Source organism: Ornithorhynchus anatinus, chromosome 19 (assembly GCF_004115215.2).
Source record: "Ornithorhynchus anatinus isolate Pmale09 chromosome 19, mOrnAna1.pri.v4, whole genome shotgun sequence".
In the NCBI taxonomy this organism is placed as follows: Eukaryota; Metazoa; Chordata; class Mammalia; order Monotremata; family Ornithorhynchidae; genus Ornithorhynchus; species Ornithorhynchus anatinus.
In genome coordinates this window covers 26,778,024-26,797,084 of record NC_041746.1, presented here as the reverse complement: position 1 = coordinate 26,797,084, position 19,061 = coordinate 26,778,024, and the positions used below count along the sequence as shown (strand labels likewise).

Here is a 19,061-nt window from a genome sequence, read left to right as displayed (position 1 = left end):
CCCGGATGTGGAGGGGCAACGACGGGCGCTTAGCCCCCTCGGAAAAGCCCCGGATGTATGGGGGCAACGACAGGCGCGTGGCCGAGGGGCCCGGCCGCGCGCGCGCGCGCGCGGTCCCTCCTCCCCCCCCCCCCCCAGGCCCGCCCTCCCGGTCGGTCCGCCGGCGAGCGGGTCCCTCCGCCGCCCGCCCCATTGTCTCCCTGGCTCCGCCCCCGCCCCGCCCCGGGGGACACGTGCGCCGGCGGCTTCCCGAGCGGACGGACGAACGGACTACGGCGGGTCCCGCCCGGCGCGCGGACGGCCACGGCGGGCACTTGGCGGCTTCCCCGCGAGCACGGGTGGGTCTGGGGGAGGGGAGGCGCGTCCCCGCCAGGCGGGCCGCGCGCGCGCGCGGAGGTGGGGGGGGGGGGCGCGCGAGGCGGCGGCGGGGCTTGACAAAGGCGGTGGGGGGGGGGGGGGGGGGGGGAAGGGAGCCGCGCGGTCCGGCCATGGCGGGGCAGGAGGCACGGCGGCGAGGGGAGGCCGCGGGGGGGAAGGGGCGGGCCTGCCAGCGCCCCGGCGCCCCGGCGGAAGGGCGGGGCTCGCGCCTCGGCCGGTCCGAGGGGGGGGGACGACGGCGACACGCGCCGCGCGGCCACCCGTGCGGAGGGGCCCGAGAGACCCCGCGTCGGGGGGGGGGGCGCGCGCGCGTCGGCGTCGGGGCCGCGCACGTGCGCGCGTCCGGCGGCGCGGCCCCTGGCTGGCAGCGGCGTGAGCCCCGGCCGCCATTTTACAACAGCTCCACCGGCGCCGGAGCCCCGCCAGCCGCCGGACCACGCGCCCCGGGCCCGCCGCGCGCGCCCCCCCTCCCCCCGCCGCGCCCCGCCCCTCTCCCCCCCCCACCCCGGGTCCCCCCCTCTCCTCCTCCCCGCCGGACCCTTCCCCCGGACGCCCTCCCCCCGGCGCCGTCACCGCCCCCCCCCCCCCCCCCCGGACGCCCGGCGGGGAGGTAACCGCCGCCCGCCCCGGGAGGGGGGGAAGGGAAGGACCGGCCGGGGGGGAAAATGGACTCCCGGAGGGTCGGCGGGCACGACCGGGGCACCGCCGTCTAGGCCGCGGCCCGTCCGGGCGCCGCCCGGGCTTTGTCTCTGCCGCCCGGGGGAAGGAAGGAGCACCCCCCGGAGGAGGAGGGCTGGGAGCGGGGACCTGCAACTCCGGCGGGGTCCCCCCCTCCTTTTGTTCCGCCGCCCCGGGGGTGACCTTGGCCCGGTCGTTTCCCTCCCCGGGGAGCCCCACGTGGGGACCTCCCAGCGCTTAGAGCAGGGTTGAGCGCCCCCCCCCCATCCCTGGGGGGCTATTTATTGAGCGCCCACGGGGGGCAGAGGACCGTAGCGAGCGCTCCCGTGGAGAGGCAGCGGGGCTCAGGGGAAAGAGCCCCGGCTTGGGAGTCAGATCGTGGGTGCGAATCCCGGCTCGGCCCCTGGGCAGCTGGGGGACTTGGGGCAAGGCGCTTTTCGGGGCCTCAGTGACCTCATCTGGAAAATGGGGGTGAAGAGTGGGAGCCCCACGTGGGACAACCTGATTCCCCCTGCGTCCACCCCAGCGCTGAGAACAGTGCTCGGCACATAGTAAGCGCTTAACAAATACCAACAGTAACGTCCCGCTCCCCCTCCAACTTCACGTTAAGCTCTTATTGTGTGCAAAGCGTTGCCCTAAGCCTTGGGCGATGGAGGGTCCCCCGTGGGGCTCGCTCTTCCTAGTCACATTTTACAGATGAGGTCACCGAGGCCTAGAGAGGTGACCCGCCCAAAGTCCCCCAGCTGACGAGCGGCGGAGGCGGGACTAGAACCCAGCACCTGCGGGCGCCCGGGCCCCTCTCGCCCCGAGCCACGCCGGGACCGGCGGCCTCACTCTCCCTCTTGCCTCCGAGCAGATCTCCGGAGACATGGCGACTGAACACGTCAACGGGAATGGTACCGAAGAGCCCATGGACACTACTTCCGCAGTGACCCATTCCGAACATTTCCAGACGCTGCTCGACGCCGGCTTACCGCAGAAAGTTGCCGAGAAACTAGATGAAATCTACGTCGCAGGTAAGGCACGAAAGCGGCCGCCAGAAAAGCCCAACTCCCGTGATGAAACACCACTCCACGGGACGCCTGGCGTTAGGCTGAAACAGCATCTTCTTGGGTTTTAACAATGGTAATGGTGGCATTTGTTAAGCGCTTACTATGTGCAAAGCGCTGGGGGGGTGGGTACAAGGTGAGCCGGTTGTCCCGCGCGGGGCTGACAGTCGAAGTTCCCATTGGACTCGAGGTAACTGAGGAGAAGTGAAGGGACTTGCCCAAAGTGACACGGGTGACAAGCGGAGGAGCGGGGATTTGAACCCGTGACCTCCCCAGCCCGTGCTCTTTCCACCTCCGGAGAAGTACGGGGCCCGCAGTCTTCAGCCGTAGCGAGAGCGAATTTACTTTGACCTTTGGGAGAGACCTGAGGGCAGATCCTAGAAGTCCCAGGTGGAAGAGGAAGGTCGGCCAGATGGGCCCCGTAAAAAAACAAAACAGCAACAGCTGGAAAAGGCCAACAGCTGTTGGTGGTGATGGTCTCCGTTAGGCCGGAGCAGGGTTCGAGCCTGATAACTCCGAGGAACTTTTAGACGTTGTCTTCCCTGATGGCGGTGCTGGCTTTTCCTTCAGAAAGCAGCCTGTGGAATCAATCAGTTGATCAACACCTCGCACAGTCGGGATCGGTCCCCCGCCTTGGTGTCATAGAGTCGATCCTTAGGTTTCAGAATCAGCGTGGATTGTGGCGGTTTTCGCCCCGGGGAAAAGCACTGGACTTGGAATAATCAATTTGGTTCCAGAGGCGAACTTGGCAAAGGTTTGGGCTATTTTCATTTCAGGGTGCCTGCCTCGATTACACGTTTTCAAGTTTTTCGGGAAGCGGTGTGGTTTAACGACCGTTTTTTTTTTTTCAGGATATTGGGATGGTGGACTTCTCGAGAGAAAGCGAAGGGGCGCGCGTGCCCACGTGAGAAACGCTTTCTGTCAGAAATGGGATTAATAATGGTTAAAGCTTGTATTTCTCCTCCTCAGGGTTAGTTGCACACAGTGATCTAGATGAAAGAGCTATTGAAGCTTTAAAGGAATTTAATGAAGAAGGTGCATTGGCAGTGCTTCAGCAGTTTAAAGACAGTGATCTCTCACACGTTCAGGTAATGTTCATCAGTTTGCTCTGGAATTATGGCGGGATGGATTGTTGCCACCTTTGGTTGTGCCTATACCTGTATGTGTTGCACACTGACACCTGGAAACAAGTGTGGGGATGTGTCAAGTGCTCTTATAACTGACTAGAATTTTTTTTCCCCCCACACAGAATAAAAGTGCCTTTCTATGTGGAGTCATGAAGACATATAGACAGAGAGAAAAACAGGGGACCAAAGTGGCAGATTCTAGTAAAGGACCAGATGAGGCAAAAATTAAGGTATGTGTGTGGAAAAACCTGTAGGCTGAGAGTTGGTTTTCTTGAAATTAAATCAGTGAAATGAGTAGGAGCCCAGGTGTGAGAATGAATGCTGATCTTGTCGCGGATTTGCTCTGAGACCACGGGCATATGAGATGCAGGGCAGATGTGCTCGACTCTTTGATGACTATCTGTGAATTGGGGCCGGTGAGAGAGTTCATGGTTATTTTTTAGTAATCGGTGGTTATCGAGTTCTTCCAGCCCTGTTGATACTTGTGTGAAAACCCAACTTGAACAAACTCTTTGGAAACAAGTCATAGAAAGCTGACTGAATTAAAGGAGAACAGGGCTAGTTCAGCTAGGAGAAAGTTTGGACAGAAGTGAAGAAAAATGGGAGTTTCACGACGTCAGGAACATGCCCGATTTACATGATCCCATCCAGTCTTGGTTTGGATAACTGATGTATAATGCAAGGGCCATTTTCAGACGTACCTAAGGAGAATATATTTGGAAAAGATGTGGAGTGAGAATTAGCCTTATTTGTAGAAGAGGGAAGAGACCTGTGAGACTCTGGCTCAGCCAGTCGGGCCTTCAAGTGTCCATGAAGTGCAGTGGGCTTTGAGGGCTTACTCTATGCTCAAGGAGTTTAGAGTGTAGAGGGAGTCTTTTGCTTAACAGAATTGTCAAATTCCTTAGATCTGCTAAGCACATACCTGGAAGTTATTTCTTGGATATTGTTTCTAATCAAGCTGACCGATTAATAAGACAAACGAGGGATCCCTTTGGATCCATTGGAGTTTGTAGACTATCAGGAAGTTTCTCTGAGAGAGAGAGAGGGATCCAAGAACAGGGAGGCAAGTAGGAAAGAAGACCGTATGAGTAAGACTTGGCAGTTATTTTGCAAGAATGGGAGGAACAGTTCAGAGGCCAGTAAGGGAACACAAGAAGGGGGGAATCTTAGATTTGTTCATGGAAAGGGGGCGTAAAGTTCAGCGTTATTCAGAGGATCTGGACAGATACAGCTCGAGAACGGTCAATAACTATTTGAAAGACACAAATGCTGTTTTTCAACAGAGTATTCTCTGGTTGATCCTTTGACCAATTACTGGGCTGCAGATTTGAGACTCGCAGTTCCAAAAAAGTGAAGCTGGCTTTGAGAAGACTATGGATCGCAACAACTTCCAAAGAAAAATTTTAGCATCTACCTTTGTCTTCCCTTTTGAGTTGTCCACCATTCGGTGTCATTGAGCACCTCCTGAGTGCAGTGGACTGAACTAAGCATGCGGGGAAAGTACAGCAGGTGAAAGACAATGTTCCCTTCTCTCAAGGACTGTACAGTCTAATGGGACCAATGCACAGACAACATATTTATGAATAGGGGAACAGGAGGAAGAACAGTGATCATCAAATAAGGGGTGGGAAAAAGTCAGTGATATTTACTGAGCACTTACTGTGTGCAGGGCACTGTACTAAGTGCTCGGCAGAGTACAGTAACGATAGAGTTGGTGGACATGATCCCTGCCCACAGCCAGTTTTACAGACTAGAGGGATATGCTAGACTCAAAGGTGGAACTAAGTAAAGGCATATTCATTTGCATGTGTAAAATCACTGATAAGTTTAGGTATTTGAGTACCTCTTCTGTGCATTGCACTATATTTTCGGTGCTGGGGGTAGTGTACCGTGTTCTTTGGGAAAGTGGTGGTCCAACTATTGGCTGCTGAATTCCTTGGAGAAAGGAAGGAATAGAAAAACATTTTTAAGTAAGAAGATGGTGACAGGTTTCATCTGAGACCCAGATCCAAAGGCATCTTATGGGGAATTGGGCGCGTAGAGATCAGGGGGCGGGGGGAAATGTGCCTTTCCTTTCTTGCTGTGCTGTAGTGTAGTATGGGGACAAAAAAGGGAAACAATTCCTTCGATTCCCTGAAAACGGGGCTTGATTGATTTCACCAACTTATGTGATCCTCGCAACACACCAAATGCCAGTCTTTCCACTCCGCCTGCCTCTTAAAGTCACTGGAAGTGAATGATTTTCTGTTGCGTCTCTGGATGTACAACTTACATTAAAATTAGGATGAAGTAGTCATGGTATCAAGAAAGTTGAAAATGAGACCCAGGGTTGGTAGACAAAAGCTCCTTTATTTTTGTGGGTAAACCTAATTTAATGAGTTTTGTTTTACTGTTTTTCAATTGTAACTGAGGTGAGATGGGTCATTTGATCAGGAAGTGGAATTTCAAGTTGTCTGGTGTCTTGGTCTTTCCACTGAGTGGGCCTCATGCTCTCGCATTGCTCCTTTCACCCCTTTGTTTTTTGTTTTTTTTTTAAAAAAAAAGTTGATTTCAAAATGTGTTCTTCGAGAAAATACCTGGTCTGTCTAGCACATTCACTTGATGTGAGGTTAAAGGAAATAATGTGTGGGGACTTCATAGAGCCCCAACAAAGCACGGTGCTCTACAAGTTCAAAGTTAGATGGAGATTGCATTGTGGGAATCGCCTAGTCTGAAACCAAATACATACCTTTCGGGGAGTTTCAAAAAGAATGGATTCCAGAAAGAATACACATAGCTTCAGACCCTTCCCCCCCCCCCCCCATGATGGCATCACAAGTCCTGTAGAATGCTTTGAGCTGGCATTTCCTCATAGTCTTCCTCTCTGAACATGTTAAGTTTCTTAGAATTAAGTTTCTAGAAGGCTGCAACTGATGTTCGTTAGTTTGGCAGGGGTGCTGTCCCTTGTAAGTTTGGCTAAACGCCTCTTGCACTCAAATACTGTATTATTCATTGATTATGATCTAGTTTGAAGAAACCATGAGCAGTCCTGAGCCTTCAAGTAGACTTGACGTCTAACCTCTTCCAAACATGCAGAGTCAGCTTTATTTAGACCAGCGTAGGGACGAATATTACCCCATTTCCGTTAGTGATGCTTTCCAGATAGACATTCTCCAGTTTTTAGTAGGCACTTACCCACCCTGGTGTCCTGGAGTAGAAGTAAAACTATGACTGTTTTTGCCTTGGTGAGGAAATAAGGACACTGTTTTCCTTGGTAGGCCCCTAGATCTGAAGCAATAGTTCATTGATAAGCATTGTGATCAATATCAAATGTTGGATGCAGCAAAGAGTCTTTCTGTGCTCCCGGATACTGGCCAGATAAATGCTTGTTTGGCCGTCCATGTCCAATCTCTATGTCATCTAGCCATTGGGTGTCTTAAGGAAGTGGAGTTTTCTATTGCCATTCGCTTATTACAACTTTTTGGTTTCTGAGCAACTCCTTGGCGACGAAAGTTGCGGAGAGGGTTTTTAAAAAGAAATGCAATTAAGAATCTGATATTCTGGTTGAACGTGTTAACGAAATATGAACTTCTGACATCTTTTTGAAGGCACTCTTGGAAAGAACGGGCTATACACTTGATGTGACCACTGGGCAGAGGAAGTATGGCGGTCCCCCTCCAGATTCTGTTTATTCAGGACAGCAACCTTCTGTTGGCACAGAGGTAAAAAATTTTAAAAAAATTGAAGTGTGATTAGTGTAAAGACACAAAGATATGATTGAGTAGATTGTTTTACTTTATTATTTTTATTTGTAGATATTTGTGGGAAAGATTCCACGGGATTTATTTGAAGATGAACTTGTTCCATTATTTGAGAAAGCCGGATCTATTTGGGATCTGCGTTTAATGATGGATCCGTTGACTGGTCTAAATAGAGGCTATGCTTTTGTTACTTTCTGTACTAAGGAGGCAGCTCAGGAGGCTGTTAAACTGGTAAGGTTTTTTTTCATCGTCTTGAAAATATTCCATATTTTTGCATTTATTATGTGCTGAGCTTTAGCTAAACTACGTATATTCCGGGTATGATTGAGGTTGGTGTGCATTGTTCTGAGGCTCAGGGTAATGGAATTTTCAGTACTGGGCATTGGATGGAAATAGAAACCGACATAGCCACTAAATCTCCAGAACTTTTGCTGCACAAAAAAGCTAGATACAGAAGACAAGTCCAGTGCAACTTGAAAATTTGGAGGAAAGAGCTAACGATTTAGAGTGTAGAAAAGTATGGGATGTGTGGGATGGATAGCCACAGTGTACTTGTCACCTCCCTAAAGTGTTATCAACCCTACACAACTAGTTAATGACATGGGCCTGCCAGTGACAAGGGTAAACACTTGTTTGTAAATATTAAGATGCTTTGTACTGGGGCTGAGGGTCGGGGAAGTTTGAATGCTTGATATTTTTTACATTTTTTGCAAGCCTTTTTTTTTTTTTTTTAAACTCTCTTTCAAATAGGTTGTTCTAACTTTACTAACGGTTCTTATGGTTATCGATAAAACCCTGAACCATGCTCAGGACACCAGAAAAGTGGAAGACAGTTGAATTGTGTAGCTCTCTTAAAGAAGACTATAGGTGATTACCCCTAGCATAGTTACTATTTATATTTATATATAATATAGAGTATTACTATGTAGTAACCATGAATCTGAATTGTGTTGCAAATTCTATTTAAGCAAGTCCAGCAAATTATTGTTAGATTTAACTATTAAGGAAGTGTTTGGGGGGCTATTTTCTTTGGTTCTATAGTTTGGGAATTTCTGTGTTCTTTAAATGACCTCTGTTCTTGTGATTGGCTGGTCATAATTTTCTGACTCTATCATTAGCAACCTTGCCAGCTTAGATGGAATGTTGTTTCTAGGAAGCCAGTGATGCTTTTTAAGCATTGTCGGAGAATGATGTTTTTCCCCCCCCCTTTGAAGAGGTCTCAATTTTGTTTTAGTTAAGTGTAGAGCTTTTAAGATTGAGCCTTACAAAAGTAAGGTAAGCCAAAGTAGAAGTAATAGTAATAGTTATTGAGCATCAGCTAGGAGCAGTTACTGTATTCAGCATTGGGAAAGTACAAGACAAAGAATTAACATTTCTTGCCCACAAAAGTAGTTAAAAATATTTGCACAGAAATTTTTACCAACAGTGCAAAATGCAAGTAGGACCGTTGACTAAATTTATATGCCAGTGCCGAAACTTAAAAAGTATAAAAATTCTAGCCCGAACACTCGTGGGTCATATATTCATTTAAGTGCTCACTATGTGCAGTGCACTGGACTGACATAGAGTACAATACAGTAGAGTTGGTAGACCTAATCCGTGCCCTCAAGGAGCTTACAGAAACAGGCAAATTAAAATACATTACAGGTGGGTGAAACAGCATAGTATACTGCTATATAAGAATTGTGGCATTTGTTAAGCCCTTACTAGGTTCCAAGAACTACACTTATGCAACCTAATCCTAATGAGTTTTTAGTCGGATATAGTTCCAGTCCCTCATAGGGCTCATGGTCTAAGTAGGGAAAACAGGCAATGAGTCCCCATTTTATAAATGAGGAAACTGAGTCAGAGCAGTTAAGTGACTTGACCAAGGTCATGCAGCAGATCTGCTATTAGAACCCAGGTCCTCTGACTCCCATGTCTCTGCTCTTTCCACTAGGCCACACCTGTATATAAGTGCAAATATTGTGCATTTTTGTATATATATGTGTGTGTGTGTGAGTGTGTGTATATATATATATATATAGTGCATAAGTGCTGTAGGACTGAGGGTGGATGCTTAAAGGGTACAGATCCAAATGCGTAGGTGATACAGAAAGGAGGGTGTATAGAGGAAATTGTCCTGTCCCAAGTGCTTAGTACAGTACTTTGCACAGCATTAGTACTCAGTAAATATCATTGAATGAATGAATGAAATGAGGGCTTTGGGATTACTTCTTGGAAGAAGTATTTTAAAGGGATTTTGAAGGTGTGGAGAGTGGTGGTCTGTCAAATATGAAAGGAGAGGGAGGATGTAGGCAAGGAGCCAGTGGCAATCACTGGTATTTATTATTGAGCACTTAATGTATGCAGAGCACTATCCAGATATCTTGGGAGAGTACAGTATAACAGAGATGGTAAAGACTTCGGTTAGCAAGACAGACAAGATATAGATCTAGAGAGTGTGTTGATGTTTAAAGAGCAAAAAGTGCAGTCTGGGTTGTAAGAGGTAAGATAGGGGGTCAACTGATGGAGTGCCTTAAAGCCTATGGTAAGGACCTTCTTTCTATTGGATGTGGAGGTGGCTGGGTCCTCAGCCACAAGGCCCCCCTGCTGCTGAAAGGTTTTAATTACCAGGACATTGTTTCTGGGACTTTTACTTACCCCAGAGACACGTTCCAAAGAACTCTTCCCATTCCTAGCCCTGGTAACTGAAAGTTTAACCAAACCAAATTCCTTCCTTGGTGAGCTATTAAATGCTGAGGGTGGGTATGAATAAGTGCTAGAGGTGTGCAGTGGAATCAAGCTTAGCTTCAATGAAAGAGGTGTTCTGGGTTATTAGACAGGAGAAATAATGCAATGTTAGTTTTAGGACCCTGATGTTCAGCCTCAGAGACGTGAAGTAGTTGTCAGGCTTTGAGCGAAAGAACCCAGGCAAAACAAAGCAGCTAAATGGCACTTCCTTACACAGTTCAAAGCTGGTTATTCAAGCTAATTGGACCCAGTTTAGTTCAGATACTGAATATTGTAGTTTTGCGGGGTTGTTTTTTCCCCCAATTATCACTAAACAGATTATTTTCGTATGGATTATCTGCTTTCCCACTCACATGTAACTGGTCCACATACTATTCAATTGTTGGAAACTGTGGATTTTGAACTCCTTGAGTGCAAGGATCTTTTTCTTGTACTCTTTGAAGGGCTTAGTATCATGCTCTGCATACAGTAAGCACTTGATGAAGGTATATAGAAAGCTCCTAGATGGAAAATTGCTGAGCTGTTAACAAATAACCAATCTTAATTTTATTCAGAAGAAAAGGATAAAATATGAAGGGACTATGAGCAGTGAGATGGGTAAATGGCAAGCAGGGAGAGAAGCAAAGGGTATAGAAACTCTAAAAATGGTGGAATAATTTGCAATAATTGAGAATTACCTGTAGAGGAAGCTGGCATTGAGAAGCATTTAGATGTCTTTCCCCCTGCATATCTGACTGACAGTAATAATATTAATTGTGCTATGTTAACTGTTTACAGTGTACCAAGCATTGTACATTGGGGTAAGCGCTGGGGTAGATAAAAAAAAAGATCAGGTCCCGCTTGGGGGGTCACAGTCTTCAGTAGGAGGGAGAAACCCGTACTGAATCCCCATTTTGCAGATGAAGGAACCACGCGTGGCACAGAGAAGTTAAATGATTTGCCCAAGGTCACAGCAGACAGGTGCGGTTTTGGGTTAGAACCCAGGTTCTCCAACACCCAGGCCCACGCTCTTTCCAGCAGACGCTCTTTCCAGCAGACCACTCTGCTTCCCGTTTCCCACCTTGGAATTCCTCACTTCACCTGCATGTTCACTTAGTTTCCTGACTATCTCCTCTTAGAGATAGTCTTCTCTTATCTTTCACTCTCTCAAGAAACTGGATCCCTTGGATTCTGCCCCGGGTTGGGTAGGCGTGAGTTTAATTCAAATAAGTTTGACCACCTTACTGGGATACTATTTACTTATAAAGCAAATTTTGGGTTGGGGTAGGAAAAGATCAAATTAAAGCAATTTAACAGCCAGAACATTCAACCAATTCACTCTTTGTTTTAAATATATACTTAGTAAGTACTCCCTGAGGGAATTTGCCTTGTGGATTGTTTCTTTCCTTGCTCTGTCTTAGAAGTCATTTTTTCACTTGAAAGCCACTGGGGCTACGGGGCTGCAAATGTTTGAGCTTAGTGGTAAATGTCAATTAGCAGATGTTTCAAAAGCACCTGAGGAAATAAAAATCCATGTTGTGGTAATGTTAGATAGATTCACAGAGAGTTTGCGTTAGATGAAAAGCTGAGAAATTGGAAAGGGGAAGAGTCTGGATTGGCTTTTTGGCTACCCTCAGATGCCTGGGGCAAGACCTGGATTTTCAGCCCGTGTTTCTGCCACCGTGGTAGCTTTAGATTTGGGTAGTTGTTTCTACTATTCTCAAAATGTTATGGGGATCCTAAAAACAAACAAAAAACCCAACATGGATTCCAAGTAGGGATCTAACTCTTTGAGCATGCACCACACAGCCTAAATAGAGTTGTAGTTTTTTTTAGCACAGCTATATAATCAGCAGTCCCTCACCCACCCAATTTGTGTGAAAGGAATTGCATATTCCTGGATTGTGATATTCTGTCTTCGTAGGTAAACTATGTGGTCACTAGCTTTGCTTGTCCCAAGAAACATTCTTAGAGGTTCCAGAATGGTCAGTAGAGATGAAAAGTGAAGTTCTGTACTAGAGAGAGAATAGGATGGTGAGGGATCTTTCAACAGCTGCCTCTTGGGCTGTCACCCCTTTAGCATCTTTTCTCCAATAGGGAACACCCACTACCCATCATTAAACAAAGATCTTTTCTAAGAACCTCAGACTCCTATGTTGATATGTCTTTTAGATTATATGATCCCTGAGGCGTGGAATTGTAGGCTTCACTTATGTTAGAAAAGCCCTTCCACCATAGTACCTAGTACCGTAATAAAGACAGTTTGGGTGGCTCAGTAATTGATAGGAAAAATTTCTAGGTAGGAGATTGATTGTGAGTGCATGTTTTGTCCTGTGGGGAAATATACTTCTGAGGGATTTCCCTGAGGCTCATGAATGGGTGGTGTGCCCAAAAGCCTCATTATATCTGCTTTCATGGAAGCCCTGTCATGGAAAAAGGGACCCAGAACTGGTGTCCCCTTCTTGGTCAGTCAGTCACTTATATCTCGAGTACTTACTGTGTGCAGAGCACTGCACTTAGCTCTCGGGAGAGTCCAGTATAACAACACGACAGGTTCCCTGACCACAACAAGCTTATAGTCTAGAGAGGCAGGTGCTCCACTCCACTTAGCCATGTTCCTCCATGAGAAATAAATATTGTATTTGGGTTAGCTCCAAAGCCTCTGGGAAGCCTGTGATCCATGCCTCTCACTAATGCCTACCAATCATATAAGGATTTAGCTACTTTCCAAAAGTTTCCTAGAGTTGTTTGAGAAAGGAATGATTGACTCAATGTAGTCACTTTAATTTCTAATAATTGAATTAGGGAAGACTTCTTTCCGTGCTTAGTACAGTGCTCTGCAAACAGTAAGGGCTCAATAAATAGGATTAATAGATCCTAAGGTGAGTATAGAATAACCACTCTGAAGGTGTCTGCCTATGAAACTGATGGGCACAGCTGGTTTATTGATTGCTCATCCCCTAAATTGCCGTTCAGTTCCAACTAAGAAAGTCTTGTGGGCTGTGCAGATTCTGCTTGAGCAAATGGGGGATGTGAAGTCCGAAGTAACTGATGGACAAAGGGGTAATCGGAATGTTAATTAGAATGTGTTTATTGTACAAGCGACTTTTTAACTTGTGCAAACGTTATCCTTTTTTTTTCCCCCTAGTATAATAATCATGAAATTCGTTCTGGAAAACACATTGGTGTCTGCATCTCTGTTGCCAATAATAGGCTTTTTGTTGGATCTATTCCTAAGAGTAAAACTAAGGAACAGATTGTTGAAGAGTTTAGCAAAGTAACAGGTAAGTTCGTTTTAACTGGGGGGAAGGAGATAAATTTAAGAAGCTGGTATTGTTTCCTGTGAGTGATGGATGATTTCCAGCTGTCGAATACTTATTTTATCAATAGAGAGAACTCTTTGGGGTATGTAATCAGTTTTTAATGATTCGGCTGTATCGGATTAAGCTGATTATTAATCATTAGACAAAATAAATGGCAAACTTGTCATTTCATAAAGATACAATTTGAGATCAGGGAATTTAAAGATTAGTTTCGTATTGTAAATCGTCACATCTATAGTGACTAGTTTTCCCTGTTCGCTGCTAACATTACATCTTTGGTGCATTTTCCATTACTTTTGGTGGCATGTGACATTAAGGCAGTGGTCAATTAAGAAACTATGTAACTGAAAAAATAATTTTGAAAAAGTTGAACTCCATACAACCTTTAGCCTAAAAGTGCTGTGAAAAAGTTTTGAACTGCATGGAAGTCAGGCAGCAGGCCTAGTGGTAAATTTCACAAAAAGTAGTGGTTGGCTGTCCAATTTTCAGCTGACCCCTTTTCCTCACCAGCTGTCCAGGAGCAGCAGCAGCAGGTGGTGCCACCAATACCATCCCATCTCTCACCTCCCCAACTCATCATGGCTGGCCAGAGATCAATTGTTGAAAGCTCCTGCCCTTGTTTTTCCCATGGTGGTAGCCACCCTGCTCTGCCCTTCAAGTTCAGGTGCCCTCACTCTACTTGACAAGTTGTTGCTTAGAGGGGAGAGCATGAGCCTGGGGGTCAGTCGTCTGGGGTTCTAATCCCAGCTCGGCCAACTGCCTGCTCTGTGACCTTGGTCAAGTCGGCTTTTGTGCTTCAATTTCCTCATCTGTACAGTGGAGATCAAATACTTGTTCTCTCTCCCACCCAGGTTGCGAGCCCCATGTTGGACAGAGACTGTGTCCGACTGGATTATCTTGAACTCCAGGGCTTGGCCTATAGTAAATTTGTAACAAATACCACAATTATTAGAAGGAGACAGTGTGTTGGGGGACTGCAATCCTCTTCTCAATCACTTCCTAGATGAAGCCTCAGAAGATTTGGGAAATATCTTGGTGTGTAGTTGAGGAACATAAGTTGCTAAGAAATATTTTGGGAGGTGTAGAAAGCTGACACTTCCTCCGGCCTGTTCCCTCTTAGTTGAGGAGTGGCCACTATTAGGTAGGAATATATCAGTTGTGGATGTTTTCCACTTGGCTTGGCCAAGATAGGTGGGCCATTGTAATTCTCGCCCATCCTCCAGTCTAGTTGAAGGCATTTTCCACTTTTTTGCTGTTTTTAGCAGACTCCTTTGCTAGAAGTTGGCTTTTGTGGCTATTTCCCTGAAACATCTACTGATCAGTGGGGCCTGGTTTTCTAGTAGGTAATTTGTTCTTCTATATTCTGTCTCTTTGGTACTTCCTTTTAGTATGAATTCAGGAGACCTGAGTGTGAATGAGGGAATTCCAAACGTATTTGACGCTGGCATTTATTCTATCTGTTGAAGAAATGAGAATGAGAAATGTGAGGAAATGAGAAAAGTCTTCTTAACTATGCTCCTGGAGGCAGGGTCATATCTACCAATTCTGTTGTATTGTATCGCTTAATACAGTGCCCTCTACAATAAGCCCTCAATAAATACCAGTGATTGATTTGGAGGGGATGGGGATGACCTGAATAATACTGGCATTTAAGTTGTGCCTAGGTACTGGGGTAGATGTAACATAAACACCATTGATAAACAGATCAAGCAATGAGCTCATAGTATAAAGGGAAGGGAAAAACTTGTATTTCATCCCCTTTTTATAGATGCGTAAGCAGAGGCACATTAGAAGTTCTGAGACATGGCTGTGGTCACCCTGCAGGCAAGTTGTAGAGCTGGGAGTAGAACCTTTGGTTCAGGAACCCATCCCCCATTTATAACAATTTTTATGTGAAAACAGATTCTGATTTAAGATACAATTTGTCAGGAGGCAATTGTGTCGTAAGTCTGGATTTCCTGAATAATAAATGGAGGTGTAATGATTCAATGTTTTAGGCCTGGTGATTTTAAAGTTCTCCAACTGATTGAAAGGTAAAGAAGAGTCTCAGGCAAATTTCAACTGAAAGTTGGATTTTTGGGATGACTTGGGCAGGTTTTTATAATGCTCTAAAAGGTCATTTTCTAAATTACAACATTGAAGGAAATACTAAAAATATGCTTGCTTAATTTCACAGAGGGACTTACAGATGTCATTTTGTATCATCAACCGGATGACAAAAAAAAGAACAGAGGCTTTTGCTTCCTTGAATACGAAGATCACAAAACTGCTGCTCAGGCAAGGCGTAGGTTAATGAGTGGCAAAGTGAAAGTCTGGGGAAATGTTGTTACAGTTGAGTGGGCTGATCCTATAGAAGATCCAGATCCTGAAGTCATGGCAAAGGTAAGAAAGGCCTGGGGATGTATATAAAAATGTGTATATTTAAGAATCTTAATCAGAGAACTGATCATCTCTGTTGAAGTAAGATCCCCACCTCCAAATGAACAAATACCCAGTAGCCCAGATGATTCTGCGATTGCGATGTACATCATCTAGACTAACAGGTGTGGAAATTCCGAATTATCATCTCCATAAATATCTAAAAGTTTAGATCCTACGTGATGGGAGGAACACATCCCTGACCCCTCCCTTCCATATACCATTCACTCACTTAAAGAAGAACAGCGCAAAACTGTGCATCTTAAATTGGGAAATTTCTGATGGTTCAGTGGGGCCATGAGAGGGTTCTAGTGGTTGCCATAGGGATGCATATTGTTTCCCACTTCTGACATTGTCTTTTTCCCTTCATCAAATCTCCCTTCCCTGCCTCTCACCAGTAGTTCCAATAAGTGGATTTGGTCGGTTTGCTTGAATGGAAGTTGATCATTGGACTGTGACGTTCTTGTACTTTTCACAGGTTCTCTATACTGTAAGCTCCTTGTGGGTAGGGATTGTATTTACCAACTCTTAATTATACTTCATTCTCATAAGAACATAGTACAGTGCTCTGCAAGTGTTGTGTTTTTTGTTTTTTTTTTTTTTTTTAACATTTTTTTAACTTTTTTATCAGTGTAAGATGGGGTCAAATGTGGTTAAGTAAAATTCAGGAGACTTTCAGAAATGGGTGGTGGGAACCGTTTTATCCAGTAGGAGAGCTAAGCATTCGATTGAATTGGCTTTGCTGTATTGGAAATGTAGGCATTGAGAGGATAGTTTTTAGGGCTAAATGTTTCCGTGTTTTGCTTTAGTTAGTTGTACAGCTGAGTGCCCAAAGATGGGATTGTATAGTCTTCCCTTTGCCACCCTTAAAGATAATGAAGCTAAACATGCCATTCATTAGATTATCAGTTTCACGAGGGCAGAGATTTGTGTACCTTTTCTGTTTACTACTGAGTGCCAATCGTTTTAGAGAAGAGTGAAAAAAATTTTTTTCTTTACGCAGTCACTGAGTTGTGCTTTAATGATAATCAAGTTTTATGATAGATATGTATTTGTGCTCTCGAATTATATATGAGTTTTAGCACTCTTCTTTCAATTTCAGGTGAAAGTGCTCTTTGTACGCAACCTTGCCAACACTGTAACAGAGGAGATTTTAGAAAAAGCTTTTAGTCAATTTGGGAAACTGGAAAGAGTGAAGAAGTTAAAAGATTATGCATTCATTCATTTTGATGAACGGGATGGTGCTGTAAAGGTAAATTAAGGGGATTATGACTGAGTATCCAGGTGTCACTCTAAATAGACAAACAGGTGTTTTAATAAACTAGCATGGAAAGCCACATTAATACTTATAAAAGTTTATTATTGACGTTAAGTCTTTACAAAAAAGATTGCTTTCTTATCTATCAGTGTTTCAACTAGAAAGATTTTCAAAAATACCTAAACGAATCTACATCTCTGCCTTTTTTTTTTTGGTCCATCAAGCTTTGACTGAGCAGAAGCAATTCAATTACAGATGCGGGATCTTGTTAAATTTCGTAGTAATGTATAAGTCTAAGAAAGGCCACGGGTGGATAATTAGTATTTTTTAGTATGAAATGTACACTATAACAATACCTTTGTAGTGGTGTAGTAGAGTAGCGTCTTTGGTGGGAATATAATATGTTTGCAAAATCGAAACTGTGGGAAAGCAGGATCATAGTAGTACTTTGTCTCCTAAAATTTATTAGAATGTTCAACTTTAGGCGTTCTTTAGTGTAATGTGAATCTTGAAAGAACCCAGTTGAGGCACTCTATACCCATCATCAACACAACTTTGATTTAAAAAGAAAAATTCCTGTCATGGTTTACATTTCAAGCCCTAAAAGGACTTAGCAGTAAGAGGAAGAGTAACGAAAAGTAGGATTGGGATCATAGAAGGAGGAATGCTGTCACGGAAGAGAAACCAGTACATTTCTCATTTACCTAGAGTTCTGAAATGCTAAAAGTTACTTAAAAATGTGTGTGAAAAGTTTGAGACTGAAAGAGTACAAACCATTTCCTCATAGATCCAGAAAATTTAGTGTTTTCCAAAAGCACAGTTTGGACTTTATAGTAAAAGAAGTCAAGAGAACCCACCTATCCCGACCAGATAATTTAAAATGACAATATGAAGTGGTTAGTGTTCAAGTAACTAACTAGTACTTGCAGCCATTGGGTAAATGTATAGAAATGGAGAGGCAGTGAATTTTTTTGCTTTGAATCAGAGTCTAGTAACCATACTTACAATTCCCAAAATCAGGGGTCTAATTGAAAATTTGGAAATGAATGATATTTGAGATCCAGCATTCTATTGGTTGTACTTGGTAATACATTTGAAGTAAATGAATGTTTGCTCTTAGTGATGAACATAACTGCCTTCTTAAAAGATTTTGGTGCTATTTTTTCATATGGGAGGTGATTTTGTTTCCTATCTCTACAAAAGAATTTAGTGCAAAAAATCATAATTGTGAGTGTGTATTTTCCCTGAAGTGTATTGAACAGTAGCTGTTTTCACTAGGCAATGGAAGAAATGAATGGCAAAGACTTAGAGGGAGAAAATATTGAAATTGTTTTTGCTAAGCCACCAGATCAAAAAAGGAAAGAACGTAAAGCTCAAAGGCAAGCAGCTAAAAATCAAATGTAAGTGTCCATTAGTTTGATTTGTATTTGTGAAATTGATGAACTTTTTACCATAAATAGTATTCTTTATAAGTTCTATCATCAATTTTTAATTTGGGTGAACCTAGTGAAAAGGATATATATTTTAGCACTGGTGTTTCATTTGGGTAAGTATGAAGGCATAGCTCAAATTTGGATTTAATTTTCCAGTCGGGGCCAAGACTAACTAATGGTTCTTAGTTCCTGAGAATAGGATTTACTTGTTTGTTAGTGCTCACTGATGGAAACCAAACAACAAATAAAATGGTATTCAGATGGACTCACTGAACCCTTATTGAGGTCAGTAACCTCAGAGATATCACCGTGATCGGTGAGGTTATTCTGTGACAATGTAATGCAGTTTTGAACTTCAGAGGGTTAAGTTAATGCTGGTGTTTATTAGAGCAAGTTTTAGGAGTTGGGTGCCTCTTACAAATAGGTTCATGGTTCAGATTGCCAGCACCGGGTCTTTTGAGTGCCCACCATGAATGGCACACTATTCTAGATGGTAGAACTCCTTATTTCCTTCCTTGTTGTTTGGACCTTATTGCTATTTAGAGATAATGACTTATCTGTAATTGTTTCTTCCTGTGGGTAAGAAAGATTATGACCACTTCATGAGTTGTGTAGTAATTGTAAAAGGCACATAAATTGTATGCAGAAACATCTTCATACTCTAACACCTGACTTAAACCCTAGTGAGGGTGGGACTTGCCTCTCGCCTCCTCCCACCCCCTTTCAGGGTGCATGGGTATAGGACTGATTCTGCAGGTAAAATGCAAATATTGGGTATTTGGATGATCTGATTTAGCTGTAGGGAAAGTGAGGTTTGGCACAAGAAAGGAAAAGGTGGAATGTGGTTTTTGAGCTGGCAGAGTGTCAGGAAGAAGGAAGCCCACATACCAAGTGAATGGGGAGGGGCTAGGAATTTGACTTGCTTTGAAATTTTCAACCCTTGGA

General features: G+C 44.5%; 1 protein-coding gene across 4 annotated transcripts in view; it reads left to right on the top strand.

Annotated features, from left to right (window-relative positions):
* Positions 1-235: 235 nt before the first annotated feature.
* The window catches only part of LOC100079890 (synaptotagmin binding cytoplasmic RNA interacting protein), a 27,018-nt gene continuing 8,192 nt past the window's right edge, over positions 236-19,061 (top strand). The window contains exons 1-10 of one of the 4 annotated variants that reach the window (XM_029047233.2): positions 236-338; positions 1,913-2,072; positions 3,075-3,193; positions 3,355-3,462; positions 6,820-6,933; positions 7,027-7,203; positions 12,833-12,968; positions 15,184-15,389; positions 16,528-16,677; positions 17,962-18,083. In XM_029047233.2, coding sequence (XP_028903066.1) covers positions 1,925-2,072; positions 3,075-3,193; positions 3,355-3,462; positions 6,820-6,933; positions 7,027-7,203; positions 12,833-12,968; positions 15,184-15,389; positions 16,528-16,677; positions 17,962-18,083 — 1,280 coding nt within the window. In that variant the 5' untranslated portion in view covers positions 236-338; positions 1,913-1,924. Of the gene's footprint in view, positions 339-963; positions 989-1,912; positions 2,073-3,074; positions 3,194-3,354; positions 3,463-6,819; positions 6,934-7,026; positions 7,204-12,832; positions 12,969-15,183; positions 15,390-16,527; positions 16,678-17,961; positions 18,084-19,061 lie in introns of those variants that run through there. The other 3 variants (XM_029047231.2, XM_029047232.2, XM_029047230.2) reach the window with 3 other exon arrangements.